The 26,052-nt window shown below is 44.2% G+C and overlaps 1 protein-coding gene across 3 annotated transcripts in view; it reads right to left on the bottom strand.

Moving 5' to 3' along the window:
• The window catches only part of LOC119390151 (ceramide-1-phosphate transfer protein), a 29,437-nt gene extending 3,385 nt beyond the window's left edge, over window positions 1-26,052 (bottom strand). Inside the window, exons 1-4 of one of the 3 annotated variants that reach the window (XM_037657715.2) lie at window positions 25,806-26,052; window positions 22,509-22,745; window positions 19,183-19,324; window positions 9,231-11,287 (exon numbers count right to left, since the gene is read on the bottom strand). In XM_037657715.2, the coding sequence (XP_037513643.1) occupies window positions 11,153-11,287; window positions 19,183-19,324; window positions 22,509-22,745; window positions 25,806-25,915 (624 nt within the window). In that variant the 5' untranslated portion in view covers window positions 25,916-26,052 and the 3' untranslated portion in view covers window positions 9,231-11,152. The remainder of the gene's footprint in view (window positions 1-9,230; window positions 11,288-19,182; window positions 19,325-22,508; window positions 22,746-25,805) is intronic. The other 2 variants (XM_049414677.1, XM_049414676.1) reach the window with 2 other exon arrangements.

The raw sequence follows: 26,052 nt of genomic DNA, 5'->3' as shown, positions 1-26,052 counted from the left end.
TGTAGAAAGAAAATCACGTAAGGGTCACTGGACGACAATTCACTCATCGTTGTTTATGTGCAACACGAGCAGATTACGGATTTGCCGCTAGTACGTCGCGATTTTCTGTATCTCCGTGACGTCACCCTGCTATGAAACGACACAGAAGCCACACCCTCGATATCGAAATCGAAAGTGTCTTTTTAAGGTGGCGCTAATTAAGATATATACGATGCATCCCAGGCACCAACAATAGTCGTTTCAGGTTTCTCGAGACCAGTATTTTTATTTAGAGCAACAACCGAATTTTTTTAAAATTCGTGTCAGTACTCCTTTAAGCTTCTTGTGCTTCGAAAGGTAGTCCACAATACACTCATTCAGAGCTATACTTTCTCGCCATGAGACGCACAGGAGGAGTAGAGTAAGAGCAAAGCACAAGACCTATCCGCGCCGAATGAAGTGTGAACAGCGCACCGAACGCGCGGCAATTCAGGCCGTCTGCTGCCGATCTAAGATAGGCAAGCGCATCCGGTTACCGATAGTTTTGCTTTTTTCCTTTGACATTCCATATTTTTTTCTTTGCCACTGGAGCACCGTTCATGCTTTTCACTGATCGCAACTGGCGCGCGCGCAGTTTCTCAGGCAGCAGCGTGCGTGAAGCGAGCGCTCATAGCTCCCTTATAGAGTTTTCATCTTGCTCCAGCTCCGCCGTGTTAACAGCGCCTAGCTGCGATGTGAACAGAGGTGGATAGAATAGCGAAGCTCCAGTGCACGTGCGTTCAAGTCACCGAGAGGTGTTGCTGTTTCGAACTCAATCGGTCTGAGGACGCGAAAACGAGCTCTCACTGGACCGTCTCTTACAACGAGCATCTCGGGTGCGCGCGCGCCTGCTTGGTAGCCCCGCGCTCGTGGCCGCTGCAGTGACCAAATAATTTCAAAATTAACGTTCGTCAGTGGTCGACACTTTTTTGGTACTGCTGGCCTTTTAATAAAAAGAAATTCAATCCTGCCTGCATTTTATACCCTTGCTGGGCAAGAAGTCGGAATTGCCACTACTTGCCTAAGGGTCTCATTGGAGGGGCCGTAACTATTAGTGCAACAACATTATGCAACATGTTTTCAATGATTGTGAAAGCTGATGTGGAGGAGAATAAGTGGACAAAGTTTAAGAATATAAATTTTTTTTTTTAATTGTCGTCAGAAGTTTGCATTGTTCGGTGTTTTCTTGAAGTTAGCCCGATCATATCTCTTTACTGAAACGTTATATAATTATAGGATTCGGCACTTTGGTAGATAAGCATGCGAAGAACGTAATGCGAAATTTCGTCGCTCTGGTACAAGGCTTTTTTGAGATAAGGACGTTCAAAGTAAAGAAAATAACGTTCCCTGGGCCAATTTGAGGTTTTTATAAAAACATCTACACTACACATAAAAACTAAAAATACCTGAGCAGAAGCAAAAACATGCATATATTTAGTTAAAGAAATGTCAGCTAACTAACTTTAATATATTTTGTGCAATTCATAACGAAAGTTGGCTAAAGCAGCAGAGCGGATGAGCGCTCCACTCCACCTCTTCGTCATTATTTATTTCCTGTGATTCGAAAAAATTTTTGACGGCAAAACGAATTGCGGATCTCTTCTTTCCACTCATCAGGCAATAATATATAAAATTTTGAAATAAATTTGAGAGGTCGACCAGCCATCGTTTGTTCGATCTTACGTGGAATCACCCTCATTTGATTTGATTTGATTTCAAAAAGTGATCTCGAGTCATCGACAGTTATGAATTGACTGCGCGGTAAGTGGTGTAACTAATGAAACATGCGGCGAATGTTGCCATGTGGTCGCGAACTCTCTTCGTGGGTCCATCGGTCTCTTTTCGTGTCACGACCGGGTGTGTTCGCTAGATCTGAAGCTTTAAACATAGTCGCATTATCGCAATGACTTCTTGCGCGATTCCACTTACTTCGACACTTGGTGAATTTTGACTGTTCGCGCTACCTTTGCAGTCGGTGTTCAGGTTCACTTCATAGTGCACTCGAGAACATTCAACATTGCGTCCTTCCACTGATTGCGGACGCACACCTTAATTACTTGCGCGCCATGATTGCTGTTCAACTGGGGTTATGTGCAACAGAAGTGGTGTGGGTGCGGTAATTGGAAGTTGTGCGTGACGTATTTATGTCTCTGTTCGGAAAAGTCAGCAGCCGAACGCACGGGCAAATCGGCGTGCGGGTAGTATGGTGATTTGATTTTGCGAATACGTTGTCATTTCCTAACAGCTACGTAGAAAATGGGCCACCAAAAATGATTGACATCACTAATTTTTTTCATTTCCTGTTTTTTTTGTCTCCTTAATATTCCCAACGTTGCAGTGCATCTGCAAATATTGTGCTATATTCCGACAAGCAGGTGTTTTTTTTTTTTTTTTTTTCTGACGTTGCCAGTGCGTTAAACAGCTGGGGTTCGGTTTCTGCATTGCTTTTAATTTCAACTTTTTCTTTCATAATGCACTCTTATTAAAACTTCCTCGGCACGGTGCTTTATGTTCTTTTGATCAGAAATGGCACATCCGGAAATTTTTAAAGCGCATGCTACTGCAACACAGTATATACAGGGTGTCCCAGCTATCACGCAGCACGATTTAAAAAAAAGAGGAACGGCGTTACGCGAATCAAACCTACAGCATATTGTTCCTAGTACACCTAGAGTAGCCACTGCTATTTTTTTCTTCAATGAGGTTTAATTAATTAGTCATAATTATATTCTAACTCGACAAGTACTCGCCTAATTGTCAAAGTGTCAATGAGGCGTATTAGGCATGTTTCAAATGGCATCTGACTGCGCTACTTTCAACAACGCGTGCTAATTGCGCGCTCATTTTTCCCGCTTGATCAAGAAAGCCCGCGAAATATGAAAAGTGACACGTGACTAGAGTGTTGCGCGCGTCGGGAACCAGCGCCCTCAAACAGGCTCCCTATGAGGTAGACAGTATCAAGGAAAAAAATGCTGAAAAAAGAAAACGCACCGCTCTATCTGCCACTCCCCGGCCTAAGAAACGCACCGCTTGGTTTTACAGAGTCAGGCCGTAATCAGAACACCTGCCGCGTTATCAATGAGAACAGTCGGCCGTGAGGTATGGATGATTGCGGCGTACTATCGAACGATTGAATCCCAGCGAAATTGCAGGCATATCGTTGGCGCCCGACCTGTACCCTTGCCAAAATGCGGAACGCTGTCTTTCGCAACGGGCAACAGGCAAAGCGGTTGTTTGCAGTAACCTGTGCAGCACGAAGGACCCGGTCTCATGCGACTCCGACGTGCCGCCCTTGCCTGCCCCTCCTCCCTCCGTTGCCTGTGCGCGCTCAACGTCTCGCCCACGCCCACGCGTGCGCTAAGACTGCGTGCTCTATCGACTTTCCCTATATTTCCACAAGGGCGCGATATCACCCTATCGCGCTTGGACGTCGTGCGCACCACCACACCAACGTCGTCGACAAATTTCCGCTTGGAGTGTTCCCGTAATTGCTACCGAAATAAAGAAAGGCAACCTGCGAAACTGAGGCAGGTGACCACCACGAAGCCCGCTCCTCCAAGACCATCCGTGCTGCATCACGGTCAGTGCATTGTCGCTCAGATAAAGCACGGGGGCCGCAGGTATTGCTGGAACGGCGGATCCTTTTCCACTTTTTTTCTTTCTTTTTTTTCGCTGTGGTCTCGGCTCGCACGTTTTACATCTTGAATGTGACAACACAGGACCTGAGGCACTGGTTAATTATGGGGACCTAAGATGTATTTACCATGTTTCAGATTTCATGTATTGTTGCAAAGATTCTTTCCTGCAACGGTTCTTGAACGTGGTAAACGCAACTGCTTTGCAGCTGTAGTGGGTGCCTCAGCCAAGCACCAAATGAGAAATACGCAAAGCTCTCTAGAGCCATCATTCTTTAATGCGTTCTCTGAGAGTGTATATAAAGATTTCCTAAAAAGGTAAAAAAAAGCAACTTCTATATAAAATAGACATAATAACACACAACCACTAAAACGCAACCAGAAAACATTGTGCACAACAAAGCCACCACTTTCAGAAATTCGTCAATTGCAATGGCAACGTGAACGCAGTCAATAAGACCTATGAACAGATGGTTGCATGCTGATGCCACAGATTTTCTAGTTTCTTTTCTGTCACTGTTACACACTATGCAAAACAATTTATTACTGACAACAGCCTTTTTAACTTCTTTCCAAGTATTTTTTCACAGTAGAAGGCTTGCCTCAGTCCTGCTTATTTAGCATAACTAACACCAATCCCACTTCTCCAGTCCTATTATATGTGAATGTGGCACGAATGTCATATCAACACACAATTGCAAAACAATTTATACCATGAATGTGTTTGCCAAAAATGTGTTTGAGCAACTTTATTTTTTCTGAACGTGGCTTAAAGAAAATGGAAGTCATGGACTACTTTCTACTGCTAGACTGCTACAGACATTCGATGAACTTAAAACAATTCCATAGTCCTCTTTGACCAGGCTCAAAGCATCAGTGAGACATGCCATGCAAGCAAGGTAGTACTCACTAGCAAAATTTCAATGACGACTCATAATAAGCAATCAGTGTTGACCATGTGCACTTCCTGTCTCTTAAAATCAGCCTTTGCATACAGAGTAAAGAGCATGTGCAGTGTTTGTACATCAAGAAACGCACTCATAGTGCTCTAACTATATGGCAAGCTGAATTCTGTGACATTTGGCTGCAGCTGAACAGAAGAAAACAAAGAACAAGTACAAACTTAATTTTGACTTGGCAACAAACCACCTGCCAACAAGCACAAGGTAAAAAAAAAAGACTTTTGAAGACTGACACTGCATATATGACATGTAATCACAACAATGACATACTCATTAAAGCAGCATCAAAATGGGAACACCGATACACACAGAATAGAATTCTCTGCTCTGTGATGACTGATTGAAAAGTGATAAGTGCAGTTTGACTAGAGCCCCGCAGGCTAGGTGCAGTGACTGTTGTGGTTAACAAAAATAATATTTCAAAACTGCAGTAAGTACACTGGAAACATGTTTTGAACATTACCCATTTGAAAGCTCGTGCAATGCAGTTAAACATTATGTACAATTTACTAGCACCAGCCCACAATTCAGAAAAAGGGTAAAAAGATGGTCAGTACTTTAGTCAAACAGTGGAGTTCATTTGCAAATTACTACAATGCAGGACAATAGTGTCCCCATGATATCTTATCACAACATTGTGAATATGCACTCTTAATCATTAGTGGATTTTAAGGCTCTGAACATAACTAGCATGAGGCTGTAGGGCGAGGCTTATGAAGCAAATTACGCTGGTACACTTATGTAGCAGTTATTCATATTCATGAATAATCTTTCAACTCATGTTCATTCAATCTCAGACAGGAAAAAAAGAAGTCCTAGATGTGCATATGTGCCAATGATTAGGGTTATAAACAGCAAATAGCTGGTTTACTATACCATCCCATACAGTGAGACGTGGATCAATTATTCACCAATGAGGTGCAAGAGCTATTTAATCCCGTGGTGTGCAAGAAAAGCAAAAGTGCCATGCACTAGTTACATAGATGTAAAATTACTGTTGTCTATCTTAATAAGATTGTTTTGTTTTTTTTTAAATACTCTTTTCCTACAGCTACAAGGAGTACATGGTGTAAAAATTCCCTAAGGAATTACCCTCCCTTCCTGTAGCCATAATTAACATCTTCCAATTTTGTGTCCTTCAGAAGGAAATGTGGAGAGTCAAGTCTTAAAGAAACAGCACTTAGCAATACTAATTAATAGCAAAGGCAATGAGACCAGAAAGCCATGTGATGAAGCTGTGATAGCTATACATTGTAAAAAAATAAATACTGACAGCCAGAACATCGAACTGTCCTCTCTGTTTCTTCCATTCCTCTCAAACAGCCACATAGCCCCTTGTTGTGCGTTAATTAACGAGATAAGAACACTTCCTGAAATCACTCCATGTTTGGTCCACAGTGTCGTGCATGTCACTTAATGATACTTCTAAAGTAAGATAACACAAGGTGAAACGATGCCTGTGTGATTACGAGAAAAAAAAAATGCACGTCAAGTTCATTCCACACGGTGACAAGAAATGGACTAAAGTTCACGCTGTTGAGCTTGCTAACTATGCGTTACTAGCACTTGCTGGACTGCATATTATTCTATTCCTGCACGATCCAGGGCCAAGGTTCACACACTCTTGCATGCATATCATAACATAAATGTGTTTCAGCTGCATGGCAAGACATATTTCTCAAAATTGGCAAACAAGACTTTTTGGCAGCAAAAGGCAGCTTCTAAAACTCAGTACTAGGCTTGTGCGAATATCCGGGTGCTTTGAATATTTAAACGAATAGTACATTATTCGAATTCGCATCGACACGAATTTAAAATTTACGAAATTTCGTGTATTCGAAACGAACAGACATTTTTACCGCATGCAACCCACCTGAAAAGGTGGTTTCACTGCAGCGTGTGGTAGCTATGCCGTGAAACCGGCTACACAGGGGAAACCGGCACTGCCACGAAGCCACACTTCAAGGTTAGGTGTGCATATTACCTGCAGTCCAAACAATATTCTTTTTCATTTACAGGGGTGTTATACGGGCTTATATGGAGTAAGCGTGAGAAATTTTAAAGCATAACATATTTTACGGATAATAACTTGCACCCTACTACTATCTGAATCTACTTCGAAATAATTTGATACTAATTACCACTTGCTTGCACTTCGCTTCGAACGAAAAAAGCTATATTCACCCAAGCCTACTTAGTACAGCTAGAACAAGAACATTTGCCAGAGTTAACAAACTCAAACAAGCGGCAACACACCTGTAAAACAATAAAAAAAAGTGAACACTCGTACACCAAAACAACAAGTGATTATTTCCTACACTAAGAGCAATGTTTCATATGGCGTTGCACATCACAAGACTCGAGGTATGCGTAAAAAGTCAACACATGGTGAGAACAATCACAGCATACAGTGGCCCTGCTTTCAGATATCCAGAGCTACGTAGATCCCTGCCAGACTTAAGCAAAACTTAGCAGCCTCAATGATGTGGAATATGTCTTGAAGGCAAGATTGAAGTTGAAAATTTCAGTTGAATTACATTAAAAGGGGAGTAGAGTTTTTACAGACCCAATTTGAAAAGTACAATGTGAGAAAGTTCACAAAATAGTCCACATGATGACAGTAGCATCAATCAAAAGAACCATTACTTAGTCCAGTACAAGCTGTACAGTTTCCTGAAAAAGTTGCTGCAGCCAACTAACACACAAGTGCCTATAGGCTGCACACGTGGTTGTTCAGCCATTATGGAACTGATCATTAGTGCATACTTTTGCATGATCCAACACTAAAAGTCCCTAATTTGCAACAAAACATTCCATCATAACTAATAATTTGCAATAATTCTGCATGTGAAGAGTCTCATTTCTAAAACATAATTTCTGGTGTATGTATTAAACAAGATGGACAGAAGAAAGAACACACACAAAGCGCACTATCAAATAATTAAAAGGGCCTCTCAACAGGCTCCATTTCAAATTTTGCTCCTGCACTCGAAGTTGTAAGGTGTTGGCTGGGAACATTTCGTTTACTGAAAGAATTTTTCCAGTTGCCTCGTTGGTGGAGGAATCAGTGGGTTCGTCAGTGAAAACTACGTGGGGCTTGACACGTTGACATGTTAAGCCCCACCTAGTTCTTTTTTTTTTCTTCTCTTTCTATTTTGCTTCGTGGTGTATTTCTAGTGGTGGCACTGCATGTGCCCCGCAGTGGATGAAGAACTTAAGCTGCACGCCCTGGTTAGCAAAGTTCTAAGTAGCACCTTTTACGAAGGCATATTTACTTGCGAGTTTAATTTTTCTTCTGATGACAACTCCCTCGAAAAGAATGGTTCATGGCTGTCCATTTTAAGTTTCAACCATTTTCACGCCACGCATTTTGGTGCTTCATCAAATCAGTCAATAGTGGTGCTTTGTGCCCGTTTTTCATAGTGCCATAAAAACCATGTTTAGTAAGCTGCAACGAAATGCTCAAGAATCTTTTTATGAGTTACTTCACCTTCTGCATCAGTAAATGTAGGATTGATTCAAGATTTTGGTCAATAAAGGCATATTCAGTTCAGTCACGAGCGAATAAATCAGACAAATTGAGGTACTATCTCTTCCACATAGGATACCTGAATGACTACAACGCCGGGGTTCCTGCTGGAAATTTCAGTAGGAAGCTCCACGGCATAAGCACAATCCGTGCGACAAAGTGGCTTGATACACATTAAAGTGAACACTGCGTACTCAATTAAGCACTGAACAAGTCCTGCGTTTGCACTGCCAACATGAACAAACATATGTAATATTTCGTAACTTGTGTGCATACGTTGCACAGGAGCCAACGATTTGCATTTATGTATCATAAAGTACTGCGGAAGTTCCCACCTCACTTTCACTGAAAATTGCGTTAATCTAGATACGGGCACTTGTCTGGCAGGAGCACCAAAAACCAAGCTGGTAGCCAACGAAGAGCTTGGAGGCAGTGCTACGGTGGCTTCGAAACAAAAGAAAGCATGTTTACTTTGAAATTGTAAATGATGGTGCACAGTAACGTCTACTCATCGTCACTGAACACCGCGAACAACTCGTCCAACTCTTCACCGAAGACGAACCTGCAATCCATGAGCTTGTGCTTCATCGTACCCTTGCCGTAGTTGCATTGCTTTAAGGCGTCACACTTGGTGCCGCACTCACGGATTCTTTTCCTCTCTATCCTGAAATGCCAAGAGGTGCAGCTGGCATTCTTTTTGACACACGGTGGCACTCAACGACTTCAATATTCCTGGCGACGGTGTAGGGGTGCACCGTACAGCTAGCCGATTGCCATAATGGCCACAATGGGGACAATGGGGAGAGTTGGGCACTTCACATATAATATTCAGAATCCTGAAGTTTCGAAAATGTTAATAGAGGGTGCATGTGCGAAACTGGGCGCTTCCGCGGTACTTTACAGCAAGTGTTTACTTATTTTTTCAGACATCGCCTTGCCAAAAGTTACAGTACGAAGTCCGTCTTGCTATATACTTGTTTCAAGAGATTTCCATGTTTATACCTTCATAGTGCACAAGCTAACAAAGACATCCCATTTTAGTAACACAGTTATCCATGTGCATTTCTTTTCACAGTTTTGTCAGACTACACTTTCAAAAGGCACCAAAAAAGTTCTACAGTAGCATCCAAAAATTTGCTGAAGATAAATGTAGTGCTATGTGCAAGCAATTACAATGCTACATTGAAAACATTGCAGTAAATGGTTAAGCTACAGGCAAATCACACAGCAAAAACTGACACACGGGCACTTTCATAGGTTGATCTTATCAATAACTCACTATACCTTTGATGGCTGTAAATTAGACTGACATCAAATAACCGTCTAATCATAACTACTTAGAGGTTAAGGTAGAAGTTTCGATGCCACTAAATATGGTCAAGTTGATTGAGCTTTTCTTTTCATGTTCGTAAATGTGTAGCAGCTGCCATAGCTCATGCAGCTAAGTTGACAGCATGATTTGTTCGTTCTCTATTACCAAGGCAAGGAGGCAACGAAAACACTCCTGAGGCGTTACAAGCACTGATTCATAAACTTTACTAAAAATGCGAAGTGAATATCTCTAAAAACCATCTTTCCTACTACTGCTTAACTAATTACTTCCACTGAAAAGATATGTATCTTGGCACAAATTCCATAACAATTTAAATTAACTAATGCATTTAATGAATGATGGACTAATGGGCAAGTGGTCACCACACTACTGTTATTGACACGGTAAGCCGCTCACAGAGGCAGGTCGATTTGACACAGTAAATGGGAGGTAACTATTACAGTGCGGCTTCTGGTACTTCATTAATAAATTAGTGGCAGTGCATATTTTACGGGGAAACACAATGTCAGCTTCAATGAAAAGAATCTCCACCTTGCAAGTTTCCGCAGAACCAGTATTCCAGTGTCAACGTCATTGCGGACATCCGAAATAAGATTTCGTGCTGCAATGCAATCTCACATCGGTCTAACTTGAGAAACAACACATTTGAAGGAACAAAGTACTCCAGTACGTGAGTGAGCAATGGCACATTTGCACACCTTCTATCCTGACTCACATTAAAAGCACAGCCTTGCCTCTTACCGTACAACTGTAAAACATACAGTGATCTTAGCCATTTCCATCACAGACTAAATGAGCCTATGCCAAAATTTTAGCATTGCTAATATAGTCAAATGACATTAAAGAGGAACACACTTCCAATACTCTCTATATAACAAATTTCCGTTATATAAGCATTGCTTCACTATATGCTGACATCCAAGAAACATCTTATACTCATTTCGTCATACAAAATAATTCGGTACGTCGTGGTTGGGCTAAATAAAGCGTCACAGCCATGTTCCTGTTCACACATTTTCTCGGTTTATACGTTTACAGCAAAGAATGTTTGGGCTAACTGCTTCCTTTACGGCGATTTTCCCAGCTACAGTAAACGTTTTGCTGCACCGCTTTTCTTTTTAACTGTAATCGCAAAAATGGCATTCGGTTTTGCTCTAACAGATACTTTCTCTCGTTGTCACAACAATTTCCCAGTTCCGTGCCTCACGGACACACAGGAAATGTCTAGAAGATTGCCTTGCAATAATATCACAAGCTCTAAGTTTCGTTTTCAAAATTATTGTTGTGGATCGGTCAACAAAATATTTGTACATTACCCCTAGCTTAAAGCTGGCACTTGAAGTGGTAGCAAAACGGAGAAAAGGACAACCTCATAAACTGTTACCGAGTAAATTTTCACCCTCACAGGTGTAAGACATCCGCTCAGAGAACTAGCACCTGCTTGCACTTGACTCGACAGTGATGGCCGCTGGAATAAGACAATGCAGTTGAAGTGCGAACAGTTAAAACACTGTTTCGCTCAGCAACAAAAAAAAAAAGCATACTTTGTTCTACCAAGAACATTGATGTTCAGCACAGTTTTGCCAACAACACTCTCGCTCAAAGGGCAAGTCAAAAACTGTCTTCACTTTGGGTTGGGGGCCACCGCCCATGCGCAAATGGTTAAACGGAGCTATCAAGGTAGATCCAGAATGTTGTTCTTTTCGTAGACGGACTGTGTGAAGTTGTACACTTTTGTGGCTTCCTCCGCGATGCCCGTCACCAGTTGCCGCAGGTCTTTCTTTTCCTCGGGCAAGGCCTTTGCGAAGATCTGCAAACACATGTGTGCCTTGGTGACAGTACCACTGAGAAAGCAAATACTACTGCTCCTGACTTCATGGAGAAGCATGGAGAATTATTCATGGAGAAGCATTTTCTACCGGCAGCACAAAGGAAAGATTTTTAATTTTTCACTGGCATTCTGTGTTCAGTATGGTGTTTCTGGTTGTGAGAGCCCCTTTAATATCCCATGCAAACATGTAGCATTGTACTAGCTAATGCATATACTGGACGCTTGTTCACCTACCCATTCAACGTATCGAAAGCTGCGCCACGCTGTGCTCCATCAAATGCCCTTTTCCCAATTCATACATGAACCCTCGCGTCATCATAAATATTCACGCAAATGAAATGGCGCGCTTCTTTTTTCACAGGAGCCATCAAACAGAGCACTGAGTCCGAATGGTAGTGCAGGCTATACGGGAAAATGAGCAAGGTATGGATGGATGGCTCACGCAGCAGTGATATTATCTGAGTTCTGTAATATTAAACTAAGCTTCACCGCAATGCAGCCGTGAAGCTAACTGCTGTGCATTGAAGCATACCACCTGCAGTTTGTTATAAAAAATAGTGCGATGATGTTTCAAGGACGCAAAGGGTCTTCTGGTCTGACATGCAAATTCTATAAGAAAGATGATAAATAACTACTAAGTAAACGTTTATGTCTTCAACTTAGTCTTAGAGAACAAAATTGGGAAATTCTTGCTTTTCACTGTCTGAAAAGACTGTCCGTGACCTTTGGAGTATTCAGACTAGCTTCAGATATTCACATCTTGCACTTCCAGTTACTGACATACAGGGTGTTTCAGATAAAAAGCACCAAGCGTTAAAAAATTAAGCATAGGCACTACGCGTCTCCAATTAGTACAGTATTGTTCTGAGCCATATAGAGCACATCAAGATATTTCTCCAATCCACAAAGCTTAGCAATTAACAAAGATTGCATAATGAACTTTTCATATAGTAACTCTAGAGAAAAATCTTTAATACAAAAGTTGTAGCGCTTGTTCAGAAATGTCGAATTTTTCAATCTATGGTAAAATAGCTCCCATGCTTCATTTTTTTCTAGCCTTTTTTTAAAGCGCGTGAATTAAAAATAAAAATACCCCATGACTGCCGCCTAATGCGAGGCGCTTTTAGTGCCCTCAAATGTAAGTTAAGCAAATTATCAAAGGCTGCTTCGTGCATGAAGGTCGATTGAACAGGCTGTCGGTGACTGCGATGGATGCTAAATGATGGTAGGGGCGTACCGTCTCCAAAAAAAAAAAAAAAAAAAAGAAAAAAAAAGAAAGAAAAAAAAAAGTCTACGAAAGAGCGGCCACCACGTGTGAGTGAATCCTTTACCTCCATCCTTCATCACGCTCTCACCCTCACACTTTCCAAATGTGTTTCTTCATTGGTGTGAAGAGAAAAGAACACTGCATCAAATGATCCCTGTGGTCTCATGTGGCATTTGCTCTGTGGCTGCTGCTTTTTCGTTCAAGAACTTTTTTTATTGTTGAAATGGTATGCTCCTTCTGTCGCTTAACGTCCATCGCAATTACCCATAGCTTGTTCAATCGATGTCCTTGCGCAAAGCAGCCTTTAATAATTCGTTCAACTTACATTTGAGGGCACTAAAAGCGCCGCACGTTAGGCGGCAGTCACGTGGTATTTTTAAAAATTCGTGCACTTTAAAGAAAAGCCGGAAAAAAATTAAGCATGGCAGTTATTTTACCATAGATTGAAAAATTTGATGTTTCTCAACAAGCGCTACAACTTATGTATTGAAGATTTTTCTCTAGAGTTACTATTTAAAAAGTTCCTTAAGCAATTTTTGTTAATTGCCGAGCTTTGCAGATTTAAAAAATATTCTGATGTGCTCTGTAGGCTTCCCAAGCATCGCTTAGAGGTGCTGCTGCTCTTGACAGGCAGCGCCATCTATGGCAGAAAAATAGAAACAGGGAACATGCAACTAGCGTTTGTCGTTCTCGCCGCTGCTCGCTTCCGCGTACATGCAGAGCTCTCGCGGTACATTCGCGTCTCCTCACAATGTACTGCCTGCAGAGTGGCTTCAAAAAGATCTCCGAGGTGGACAGGCACTTCCGAAAAGTGAACTTGATAAAAGAACATAGGCTCGTCAATCACGTTTAGGGTGAAGAGCAGACGATCGACGACAACGACGCCCTACTCAACACGAAATGCATTTTCAAAGTCGCGATAACACCGTGTAGGACGTATACCTCGAGGTACGACTCATTCTGTCATGTTGAAGATACGTAATGGTCCATGTGAACTGCGAAATGAAGCCATGCATGCTATCGATGTTCTGCGTTGTGGAGTAAGAAGCATATGATTATTGTTTTGATATGGCCTGCTTGCAGTAGCAGCCGTGTACTTTCGTGAACAAACGTTTGCAGCATGCGAAAAAAAGAAATTATACGGCCATAGCACTAGAAAAGCCTGAGAAGGTTAGAGTCAAGTCCTCCATGCCGCTGGAGCACCTCCGCCGATTTAGACGCGCGGCAGCTAGCTGAGCTTTAACCACTGTGAAGAAAGTTGAACTGCTCGCCTCATTTTTTCGGCTCTCGTGTCATGCTTGCACTCTCTTTTTATGAGAATGTCGACTTCACAGGCGTATAAAACCTGCTGCACGAACACGTCCGTTCCGGCGTGATAAAGCAGCCTTCCAGACGCGTAAATTGCAGGCGCCAAACTTTTGACAATGTGCCGAGTTCAGTTTAATTCAACCAACCGTGCAACGCTAACCGTGGTATAACACTAGTGCGAACATTCGACAACGACGGGTAGGTCTCACCAACGCGGGGAATCCAGAACACAAAGTTGTTTCAGCTACAACCGTAACTGGATTTTCACAATACGAGAAGACAGCGAGTAGACATTACTGTAGTCGTTGCGTGCATGCGCCACGTTACGTACTGATACAGGTAGTCGAAACGAACGAAAGCGATGAACTGAGACAGCCAAAACAGAAGTCAACACAGTTCTATCAACTAGGACATACTTGATTCTCCTTACTGCGGTGATCCACACTTGTCGCCTTTATTTCTCGTGCGACATGCCCGGGAATCGACACAGTTTCACACGTGAATCGCATGCCTTGGTGTTCCCTGCACTGTTGTGGCAGCCCACGACACGGCAATACTTCTGTGGGATGCCGTGTCGATGGAAGGACGCATCCCAACATAAAACGTAATAACTGTTTATTAACGAAGTAGCAGCAGCGGGGCGAGCATACCGACGCTGCGCCCGGTCGGGTAGCGAAGGAATGATAAGTTCCGAGCTTGGCAGCTTGGTTTTATAGCCACCGTCGGTGACGTAAGCCTCCGGTGATGCTGCGGTGGCGCTGTCCCCTTATCAGAGGCGTGGTGCAGCATGCAGCCGTGTCACGCCGGGCTATCTAGTGACGAGGCGGAGGTTGCGCCGGTTTGTGCGCAGTGTGTCACCACACTTTAGACCTCGCTTCCGCGAGGTCACTTCTGCCAACACGGAAACGCAGCTTAGCACAGCAAGCCTCTCGGTTCAGTGTGCCAAGCTGTCGCCACGGCGCCCCAGTTCCCCGCACCGACTGAGGAACGTGCGCGCACACGTGTTCTCGCTGCCGACAAACAGGCTGAGTCCGCCGCGCGTGCCCCCAGTTTCACCAGAGCTTCTCTCCAGAGCCGCAGTGTGGCGCTGTCGTCGCGCCGTAAACTTGAGCTTGGTTTCCCTATATGGCCCAGAACAATACTGCGCTAATTGGAGATGTGTAGCGCCTACGCTTAATTTTAATACTTGGTGCTTTTTATCTGAAACACCCTCTATATGAACATTTTCCAATCTTCTTCGAATGTATCTGAGTTCAACTGTATTCGTCAATAGGAATATTCTTTTCACAGCTTTCTAACAATTTAAACTGCACGCTGAGGGCGATCAATATTAGAATTGGAGCACGAGTGCAGTAAATTTCGTCCCAGCACCTGCAGTAGACATAACACAGGAGAAGTTATACAGCACAGCATGCTTACATCACCCAAGAAGCCAGACTTCTATAGCTAATTTGCTGTCACTCGCACTAATCAAAGAGTCCAAAGTCCTAACAAGCTGCTTATTTGTTCATAATGCAGTATTTGCACTCATAATAAGAGCTTTATAATTCGGAATGTAAGTAACATATTCACTGCATTGTGACCTATGCTCCCCCTAAGCAGCAGCTAAGTTACAAGCATCCATCTGCTTGCTGATGCGACGACCTCATCACACTTAAGTGCAGAGGTACGATTCTTGTTGCATGAGGTTATAAATAGTCATAATAATGCTTTTCTGGTGTTAAATTCCATGACCCATTGGTGACCCATGACGCACTCAATGAAAACGTTTTCATGCTCCCTGTGGTGTGACCCACCCATGTCACATGCTCGAGAGCTCTCCGACATGGAAGAAGGCATGTCCACACGCTCGAGAAAATTGAAGGTTCGGCTTGCGGCACTCAACGGCGCTGCACTGGCTGCTATGCAGCCATCAGTACCAGTAGCAGCGCAAGTGATGCTAGGTTGAAAGCGAAAAAGTGACCACTTTTTGTGGACAATGCCCTGGCAAGCCATTCATGCGTTTGTAGTGCTTTATTGCTAAGCACAAGCTAGCTTCAACTACAAGGTTTGAAGTGTGGGCTTGCTGGTGAATCATTAGAACATTTTTGATGTAGCGTGAAATCATACACGGACATGAGAAGGCACATAAGGACACGCCACAGCGCTACTAGCAACAACATGTTTATTTTTTAAATTGAAGCATATTTACCTTCAACTGTTATTTGCGTAGGGTTCAAACTTCAAAGTATAGTGAATGTTCCTACTGAAGTTCGGCTTTTTTTGAAACAATACAGTCAAACCTCGATATATCGAACACGGACATATCGAATTATTGCCTATATCGAACGGTTCCTATATCACGTGGGAAATCGCATGCATTTTTAATTTTTTATTTCGAACGAAGTTTGACGTATAATGGATATATCGAACTCGGCCACCCCAAACCGCCCGCGCTCTGTTGACAGGCGGCGAGCTTTCCTGCAACTCTCGAAAATAGCGGTAGCGCGGTGGGCGTTTACGACTGCTGCACACATCGATGGCGCCGAGTGCGCCACTTGAACGTAGCGGCATACGCACGCCGCAGCCTTGCAGCAACGACGCACTGCACTTGTTGCACCAGCTCGGCTCCTCCTTGATAGTATCGCCAGGCATCCGTCGCATCGGTCGTTGTTGTGCTCGTGTGTTAGGCCTGCCGCGCGTTGTGGTGTGTGTAGCGATGGCTGCAGACGTGAAGAAACGGACGACCCTCACTTTTGCAGCAAAACTGGAAGCAATCCAGCGCGTTGAGAATGGTGAGAAGAAGTCGAGCGTCGCGGACGGGTTAGGCATACCAAGGAGCACATTGAGTACTCTGCTCAAAAACAAAGCCGACATAAAGGCCAAGGCCGAGAAGAGTCAGCACTCGGGCGCGCGGCGTGTACGCAAAGCTGCTTTTGAAGTTGTTGAGAAGTCTCTCCCCAAATGGTTCATGGAGGCAAGGGCCCGAAATATTCCTGTATCGGGGCCGATGTTGCAACAGGAGGCAAAGAACTTTGCATTCATTCTCGGCGTCGAGAATTTCAGTGCGAGTAGCGGTTGGCTACAACGTTTTAAGACTCGTTTCAACATTGTCGGGAAGACTGTGTCGGGAGAGAGTGAGGACGCCAATGATGAAGAAATTCAGAAGTGGCTTGATCATGAGTGGCCCAAAGTTCTCGCCAAGTATGAGCCGAGCCAAATCTTTAATGCTGACGAGACGGGCCTGTTCTGGCAAATGCTTCCGCGGCAAACGCTGGACACTCGCGGGGACAAGTGCCACGGGGGCAAGCAAGGCAAGGCCCGTGTGACGGTCCTATTGGCAGCCAATATGGATGGGAGCACGAAGCTGCGGCCACTTGTAATTGGCAAATTTAAAACCCCGAGGTGCATGCGGAACTGCCCCAATATTCCGGTGACTTATGCCTGGAATAAGAAGTCGTGGATGACGAGGGATATTTTCCTCAAGTGGCTGAAGGCGTGGGATTCGGACCTGGTGCGTCAGGGACGGAAGGTATGCCTTATCGTCGATAACTGCACGGCACACCACACCGATGCCCAGCTGAGCAACATCGAAGTGGTATTTCTGCCGTCCAAACACCACTTCGAAGCTCCAACCGTTGGACCAGGGCATTATCCGCACATATAAGTCTATCTACAAGCGTCGGCTGATCGACATTTTGCTTGTAAAACTCCGGATGGGCCAAGATCTGAAGATCGATCTTTTGGGCGCCATCCAAATGCTCAAGGCGTCGTGGGAAAACGCCAAGCAGTCGACGATAGCCAACTGCTTTCGGCATGCGGACTTCTGTGGACGCACTGACGAAGCATCAGTGGAAGAATCCGAGGAAGCTGGGTTGGCATGCGCAGATGAAGAAAGCGAGCTCGCCGAAACGTGGAGCAAGCTGGAGAGCTTTGTTGGTGCGGAGCCGCAAAGCATGTGCATCGAAGACTTCGTTGGAGGTGACGACAGCACTGGTACAACGGCGGAGCTAACGGATGTAGAGATCGTCGCCGAAGCTACCGCTGAGCAGCCGAATGAAGACGCTGCCGAGGTGGATCCCGCAAGCGCTGATGGTGCCCCGCTCCCGACATCAGCTGAGGTCGTAGCCGCTTTGGCCCTTGCGCGCCGCCACTGCAGCGCGATTGAAGGCACCGGCCGTTCACTTGTGGATCGCCTGGACTATGTTGAGGACGCAGTCGTCAAACACGCCATTGCCAACAAAAAGCAGGCTACTCTTTTTCAGTATTTTAAGCCAACACAATAAATACTTTGAATCTTCAAGTGAGTATTTACTGCACCACGATTGGTTCGTTGGTTGTTTTCCACAAGTTCTTGACGCATTTTTTACGTGATTTTTTATATCGAATTCTGGATATATCGAACTATTTCGCGATCGCCGTGCCATTCGATATATCGAGGTTCGACTGTAGATATTTCTATCACGGGAACTGAATGCCTGTGTTTTCTGGTGCCAGGCACTTCGGAGTTCAGCGTAGGTTTACGCGCAAAAGGCAAAAAATAGCCTTGTATCTTTCAAATAAACGCGCCAAACGCTAGCCGCAAAGGTAGCAGCACTACCTCTAGGAAGCGAATAACAGGCACAGGCACGTGACCCACCGGTGGGTCACAGCAAGCACACCTGGAAGATATGTTGAATGGTCCACTGGTGGGTCACTCTGCACGTAAAACAAGACCTCAAGGAAGAGTGCCACAGCTGACGTGTTAAGAAAGCGTGCCGCAGCGGATGTGTTAAAAAAGCTCGCTGACATTGTAATTATACTAGGACCTGAGCACCCTTTGATATTAATGGCTGTGCAATATTTGAAATTTATTTAAAACAAAAATCAACGTTCAGTTCATTCCTGGAACTATTTTATTCATACTTGATTGAGTCTTACAAATAGCTATTCGCATAAGCCTGCTTAAAAATGTTGAAGCGGGAGCCACTTCGTGGAAAAGTAGGCACAGTGCCTTGAAGTCAGAGTTGAAGGTACTTAAAGCGCACATAAGGATAGGAAAACAAGCTGGGAAAGGCAGGGAAAAGAGGGCTGCTCTTTGCCTGTCCTGTCCCATTTTCCTAATCTTGTATGTACTGTGAGTAGCTTCTAAATTAATCCTTGCGAACTCACCCAAGCTTCAACCGATACAAGTCGCACCTGAAGTCAACACTTGCATGCAAATAGCACCCGAGGTTAGTATGTCAGCTCATGAAGTCTTCTGTGTGTGTTGTATGCATGCTATTTGTGTGCACTATTTGATGGGGATGAAGCAAATCAATACGCAAAAATAATTTCTCACCTCTTCAACCTTCGGGAGGGTCAACATGGCAATCGAAGCTCCTTTCCTGATAAGCCATGGGTGATACTTGGCAAGCGTCTGGTCGTAGCTCTCCTTCGCCATTTTCCCGACAGACGCGTCATCGTTGGCAGTGCTAATGGCCCTGGACAAGAAAAAAAAAAAGGACACGATTCTTGATTCGTCCTTAGAGCATAACAGTCAGCACTTGAGTTTGACTGATGAAAGTAAGCAATGTAGCACTCCAGACCCGTCTCCTCCTTGGCTACCGCCCCCCCCCCCTCAGAAGGATACAGCTAGACTCTCCTCATTCAAGGGGCCGTGCAACACTTTGTCAGCATGGTCAGAAAACGCTGCCGATCGGTAGTCGAGGCTCCTGGGAACACGCGAGCCAAATATTATAGCGCAGCACGCGGACTGGAATTTACAATGAATTCCCAAAGTCAGCTAGAAATCGATCCCTCTTCTCTTGACAAATGATGCCACAAACCCAAATGACTGCATCATATACCCAAATTCCAACCATTGGCTGATTTGAGCATCGTGAGCTGCATAGTTACCAAGGCCGCCTCTGGAGGCCGCCAAGTGCCCGTGTGCGCTCACGATCACACTGAAAGTAAGCCGCACGTTCGAAGAAAAAATTAACAGAAAGTGCTCAAGGTCATGAAGTGTGCTGACAAAGAGATGCATCGTCTTGACCCCTTGTCATCCCCCTCCCTGCGTAGCTTTCAGCTAGGGTGCTCACTGTTATGAAAGGAGAGAGAAAGCACTTCAAGCGTGCGGCAAATCCCTGGAACTCCGCTCATACTTAACGGATTCTTAAACTTTTTGCAGCAGTTGACTCATGAGGCAATAAGCTCTTTCAATGAAGCCACTAGATGATTACTTGGAAAGGTGTTGCAGGTCCCTTTCAGTGACATTACCCAATTCCTATAGAAATTCAAAGTGTATATATCCACCTCCTAGCCCAAAACTGGACAGGTCTTGGGCTGTTGACTGGAGGCGCCTTCAAACCAAAACATACAAGAACCCCGTACATGTTAACAGCATGTTTCTGGAATTATTCCCTGAGGCCCAGCGTAAATTATGTGGTGATAGAAGAACCACCCTAGAGCATATATACTCTGGCATTGCGAAATAGTTCAGATGAAAATGGCAGTTCCCCCGGATGAACTAGGAGTGTGGTGGAGAGCTGCACTGAGTAGTTCACAAATATGAGTAGCTCCGATACCGAGAAATAATAGAAACACACACCATTGCTAAGTTGGGAGAGCAATGCGTCAGCCAAACTTCTATATCTCTTCATGCTAAGGACCTTATGTATCTTGACAACTCATAATATGTAACCACATGCACGTCTAACCGTAGTCACTGATTATGTGAGTGTTCCAGACATGTGATCATAATGCGCATGAGCACTTGCAAGCAATTTCCATGCATAAATGTCACTTTTTCCAATTAACTTTCAGTTGATAGTCAGCACTCATCTTGAGTTTTTCCTCTTCAATCTGTCCTCGTTTAAAATTCTGCGCCGTTCTTGACAAAATGTCAGATCTCCAGGACCAACTTAAGGCAATCCAGCAAGAATGGGAAGCTACCAAGAGACAGGGTCTCTCTACAGGTCCCGGCGCAACCTAGACCCAGGCGATCAATTTGGAGGGTACTCAACAAAGTTGTCTCACTCACTCTAGGCCAGTCCCTACAGCACTCTGACCCAGACTGCCGTGACACGGTAGCCCATAATTCATTAATGCAAGAGAAAATATGTTCAAGTTGAACGGCCGCCACTCGCCGAAGCGATCAGAGTTCGGGACAAGCAACAGTGCTTCTTCTAATCAGTGTTTCTTCTGTTCTAAACAAACAATGCGTGCATGCTCCAAGGCACTGTCGCAGCAGATGCCACACCAACAAAGCAAGCTGCACGTGAAATGTGACCAGAACTCTACCATCCCTAAACTGTGCTCCCAGGGCAAAGGGGAGAGCGTCCTCAAGCACTATGAGCTGGAATGTGACAATGAAAGAACAAGCCCAAATGTGTTCCCAGCACTCAATTTCAACTACCTTACTACGTGAAGCTTCCTTAGGGTAAAGTTGCAAGCACATGTAGTATATAAAAATGAATGCGCAGGACAATACTGAACTTACAGCTGACTTACAATTGCACTGCAAGAAGTGTGGATGCAGCCTCAACTTTGTGCATGTTTTGACAATGGGAAGAGATTGCAGCAGAGTACAAAGAAAGATATGCAACCATTCTACATAAGAAAGTTGGGAGCACAGTTCTGTGCTAGTGAATGCGTTAGGTGTTATATTGAATGCATAGGAGTTGTGGGCACAACTATTGTTAGTAAATGTGACAAGGTTACTGTCAGAAAAGCCAGAGGTGAAGCTAGTAATAAAGCCAAACAAAACAAACTCTTTACAATGTAGGCTGTCATGAGCTCACAACAACGGTTGATTTTGGTGGCGTAGTTGTCCAACTCCGCCAGTGTCCGCCGCAGCTATCGTGCACATTTAGAAAAAGAAAAAAAAACAGGGTTCGAAGCGGATTTGAACTGAGGCCTTCTGCATGGTAAGCAAGTGCTCTACCAGAGAGCCATGCCACAGCTTGTATCTTTTTCGGAAAAAGACCTTACGCAAGTGCCCTGTATGGCGAGGAAACGCGTTAACAGATTATGTGGCAGAACAGTAGAATCGCACCAGGTGTCACACCATGTGAATTGCGTAACGAGTGCGTGGTTTAAAGCTTTACCACGCATTACAAAGGGCTCGTCAATAATTCTTCATCGTCCTCATCGTCATCCACATCAGCAACAATTAAGTGTGCAGCTACACAGGTGTGCATATTGCCTTAGGAACGTGCAGTTGGTGCTTCGCTACTTTGTAAAACACGATGATTTACTGTGTAGTGGGCACCTGGCAACTGTATTTGCAGGGCTCTATGAAGTCCGCTCCGCCAGCTTACACTGTCACCGTGCTGAGTGTTAAGTGCAGGCCTGGCATTTTTTTGCTAAGGACAACAACCTCGTTCCTAACACTAAAGCATCTGTTTTTCGAATGCAGAATGTTGCATAGAACAAAGCCAGCCAGCTGCCAACTTGTGGGACATACGAATGTAGGAAGCCAACTCATTACATCAATGCTATCTTGTGTTGGCTAGAGAGAAAGAGAGAGGCTCTATTAGAAAAACGGAGGTTTTTGCCGGTGTGTTAGCTAGTACATGACAAGACAGCAACAGCATACAATGTCATCAAAGCCTGGCAGTGCTCAGAAAGAAAACTTTGCTTTAAAAAAGACGCATCAACCTCAAGCAGTAAAACTACACTCACTTGAACAGAGCGGCTATGAACTCGAGTGCCCTGTGTAGTCGAAGTAGCGTGCGCGACCCTGATGGCTTCTTGTCGTCCGCTATGAAGCCCTCGTCTTTCTCGTACTCGATCATGGAGTTCAGCGTTTCGTAGTTGTCACCCACGTCATCCGACTTGCGGTAGTCATCTAAGATGTCCAGCTTGCTCTTTACGTCAGAGTTGATGAAGCCAAACAGTGAACCGAGGCCTTCGAAGAACCTGTCGACAGAAACCACCAGAGTTGTGCGGCAAGGAATGGCAAGGCGTGGGAGTGGGCTAGTTGGTGTTCCATATTTAAAAGGTTCAGTACCGAAACGTACACAGCAGACAGAGAAGCACGTGTTCTTGTCAATTCTTTGTCTGCTGTGTATGTTTCAGCATTGAACTTTTATAAGCAAGGAATGGCACAGAGAAGATATATGGCTGCTCCTACAAAACTAGTGCTTCCATGCCCAGAGTACTAAATATGCACAGTAGAGAGAAGGAGGGAAGAAAGTGGGTTCCATTACTTTTGAAAAGGAATCCAACCAATTTTACTAAGGCATGTAGCTCCACTGTCGACAAACTCTTGGCTCCACTGATGCCACATTTTTGTTCACCAATGTTGCACTCTTTGCAATTATAATAAATGCACTATTACAACAAGTTCCTTGTAAAGATATTCAGTAAATGATTAGAATGTTAATTCAAGATAGGTTTTAGTGTGCATAACAGACTACATTGATGGATCCAGCCGGTTCCTCCTTAAACCACTGTTCTACATGAACTGCAATTGTTCTAAGCTAAAAATACACGGATCACATGGGGATGGTGGGAAGTAAAAGGATTATTTGGGTACATTCAAACTCTTCAGCAAAGAAAAAATGCTGGCACGCTATCTATAAGCGGCTGCCAATTTGTCCCATAATTAAAGAGCCCCTCATCAAGCCCCATTGCAAATTTTGGTAATAATTGGAAGTTTTAATGCACAGGTGGCACCTTAAGGCTCATTCAAACCAGAACTCGCAGCAGTCGTACAACCAAGTTGGTTGCAAATGGTTGCTTTGGTTGAAAAGTGACTGTTCTCATTGGTGCTCAATTTTTTGGCCACGTGAATGCAGTCTCAAATTTTATGAAGAGGACATTTGCTTATTTCACATCGGCAATGACAGATGTCTGTGGCATCAGTCACGAGGCCCTTCAGATGGCTAGGTATCACTAGCTGGTGTGAACAGCGGTTAATATGTGTCACTGCTTGCTTCCCAGTCAGGCAACCTCTGCCATTCACCAACATGAATGGGCCTTTCCAACTTCAATTCACAATAAGCTACTATCATCCCCAGACTTCTCCTATGTACAGGTGCTGAAGGACAACGTCTGGTTCACGTGATGAGCTTCACGTGCTTTTTTAAGTGAAGCTTTATTAACTCACAGATTTCAGCAATGTATGCAAAAAACCCGGCACCCACAATCGCAAACAAATGCATCCCTCGAAGGTGCATCGGTCACACGTTTGTGTGCACTGTTTTCCACTAATTGATGCTCTCTCGATCGTGGCCTTGTCAGCAATCAGCCATTTCGATCTTGCATTTCACGTTGTCACATATCACTGTTGCCTGGATATGAACACATGGCCATCGGTGTTGCCTGTAGCAAGCGAAGTATTGTGCTGCTAAGCACGTGAATGAAGGTCCTATTCCCGCCATGGAGGAAGGAAACGGTTAGGTGGGAGCACTGCACAATGCAATAGAAAGAAAGAAAGAAAGAAAGAAAGAAGAAAGAAGAAAAGAAAGAAAGAAAGAAAGAAAGAAAGAAAGAAAGAGAAGTAGTAGGTCAGACATGAACACGCCAAGCTTCGCTTGCCTCCCTTTTCTCGATAGGGGAAAAACTCCTGAATTTTTTTTTCCCCTTCTCTGTTGCATTTCCAGCATCAAGGATTCTGCAATGGGTGATCAACAGAAGTCGGTGACAACACAAGCAGTGCATTTTGCATGGGGCACTTGTTTATGTGACCTCATGTCTCTTTCAAAGCATGGCCCCTTGAAAGGAAGGGCATGCAGTCTTATTTTTGACATTTCAAGCATTGCTGTGCCATACGGTCATTTTGCAATGTCCAGATGTGCCTGCCCCCAAGTTATCTGTACCCCACATTTTCTTGTTTGCAATGCCTTAAACTAGTTGTGGGCCCCTTTAAGGAAGTATCACTGCATTATCTGAATATTTTTCAGTATCATCTTTTAATCATTGGGGGACACAGCTTCGAATTCAGTTTTTTTTACACATATATAGGAAAGAAAGGACGTTCTTTTTTTTACTGTTATGGTGGTTTCATAAATGCCCCACATCAAGGTCAGACAACACACTGAAGCTTAAACTTGTCCCGGGGTCATATAAAACCAATATTTTTTAAAGAATATGTTGTCCTAATGTATGAAAGCTCTCGTGCTGCTTTAAATGGACGTGTACTGGCCTCCTTCACAAGCACTGGGCCTAAGAACTCTGTTAAACAAAACTAAGATACCTAGCTTGACTAAACACAAGACGCTCGCGCGCTGTCGTTCACAAGTTCCGAGCTCTGCGAAACAATACTATGCCAACTTGCCTACGAGATGAGACAGTTGCGTGAGCTCAAACGCAAACACTAAACTAAACGTGCACCACTTCTCGATGAGGAATGCGTGACAGATCGCATAGTCGATCACAAAACAGCCGATAACCGAACAGTCAACACGGCGTCAAAATCGATTTCCATTCAACATACAGTAAAACTGCGTCGTATCTAGCCTTCGCGTTCGATTTCGGCAAACAGCTTCACATCCAGGTCGGCTCAGGCGCATGATCTCAGCAAGCGAGCAGGTGGCTTTCAGAACAAGCGCACACGGTGCACGGAACCCAATGAATGGGGCCCGAAACCCCGTCATTTCGTTATATCATGTCGCAATCGTGACCATAAACAAAAGCAGTCACCGCGAAAGCAAATCGAATCTACGGAGAACACCAAAACAGGGGCGTATACCTGTCAGTTTAATTTCGCATCCACAAATGACCAAAGTCTACGTAGAAAGTTCAATATCACAAATCGCTCGACAAACGAATCGCGGAACTACGGTTACGTAAATTTAATGCACAATCAACGCCCATTTGCTGACGGCGCACGCTTTCTAATTGAATGAAGGCTATAGATCAAAAGAGATACGACGTATGACCGTCACTTCCGTGCCGATATTGCCATCCGCAAGATAAACATTAAAATGACACTAGGCGCTTACGAGAAAACAGCTGTGCAACCGCGCTACTCACTTAGAAAGCTCTCGGTATGCCGCTATGTAGGAGTCCATGTCAAGGTCGTCTTCATCTTCCAGGCAATCCTGCAGGTTTTGTATAACGACCCTGAGGCTGAACACTGACATCGAAAGACCTGAGAAAGTGTGCCAGCTAGTGAGACGAAAGTAAGCGCGATTTGAGCGGTGGCTCCCTATCCTAGGTGAAGCGAGATCGCGGGCAAAAATGAATGTATACAAAGAAAACAATAACTGTGCCCATTGTT

The sequence above is a fragment of the Rhipicephalus sanguineus genome, chromosome 4 (genome assembly GCF_013339695.2).
Source record: "Rhipicephalus sanguineus isolate Rsan-2018 chromosome 4, BIME_Rsan_1.4, whole genome shotgun sequence".
Lineage (NCBI taxonomy): Eukaryota > Metazoa > Arthropoda > Arachnida > Ixodida > Ixodidae > Rhipicephalus > Rhipicephalus sanguineus.
The sequence above is the reverse complement of the archived record's forward strand: the minus strand, read 5'-3'. Positions and strand labels throughout refer to the sequence as shown.